The 805-nt window shown below is 39.9% G+C and overlaps 1 protein-coding gene across 1 annotated transcript in view; it reads left to right on the plus strand.

Annotated features, from left to right (window-relative positions):
* The window catches only part of LOC106871607 (uncharacterized), a 14,681-nt gene extending 14,225 nt beyond the window's left edge, over positions 1-456 (plus strand). Inside the window, exon 6 of the mRNA XM_014918160.2 lies at positions 287-456. Within this exon, the coding sequence (XP_014773646.1) occupies positions 287-418 (132 nt within the window). The 3' untranslated portion in view covers positions 419-456. The remainder of the gene's footprint in view (positions 1-286) is intronic.
* Positions 457-805: the final 349 nt, after the last annotated feature.

Raw genomic sequence — 805 nt, forward strand, 5'->3', positions numbered from 1 at the left:
AATATAGCAGGGTTACTCATTACAATCGAGCGGGGTGGAGCAGCTTGATATAAAGTGTTTTGCCTAAGGACGCAATGCTTCCTTCCCGTCCGGGAATAGAAACCATGATCTTACGATCGTGAGTGGATCACTTAACCATTTGTCCATGCCTCCTCACCGTTACATTGTACCATGAAATAATGAATGGAAACTTCCACAACAAAAAACAACATCAACTACTACTACTACTACTACTACTACTACTACTACTACTACTACTACCTTTTAACTTGGTTGTTTGTTTCAGAGACGAAATGCTGAAGAAACGCAAGGCTATATATTTATGTTTGAAACGGATAAGTATGGTCCACGGGTGATAACTCTTCTGCCTAAAATACCGGAAATAGCTTCTGAAAAATCGATCAAGTATCATGAATGATTGGCATTAAAGTATGAAGAATAAAGATGGAAAATGAATGCGCCTGGCCTTTTTATGTCACTGCGACTAGTCGACATTTTGTATTTATATATTTTGTGTAACGCAGTCAGAGGGGATCAGATCACAAATACAGAATAAGAGTGGCGGTCGTTTTCTCTTCTCTCTCATCCTCTCTTTTCTCTCTCTCTCTCTCTCTCTCTCTGAGTTTATCTTTCTCTCCTTCTCCCCCCCCTCTCCCTCTCTATCTATCTATCTATCCTGAAAATATTGGTTTCACATTTTTAACACAAGGCCAGCAATTTCTAGGGTGGCGCTTAAGTCGATTACATCGACCCTAGTGTTCAAGTGGTACTTAATTCATCGACTGCGAAAAGATAAAAGGCAAAG

The sequence above is a fragment of the Octopus bimaculoides genome, chromosome 8 (assembly GCF_001194135.2).
Source record: "Octopus bimaculoides isolate UCB-OBI-ISO-001 chromosome 8, ASM119413v2, whole genome shotgun sequence".
Taxonomy (NCBI): Eukaryota; Metazoa; Mollusca; class Cephalopoda; order Octopoda; family Octopodidae; genus Octopus; species Octopus bimaculoides.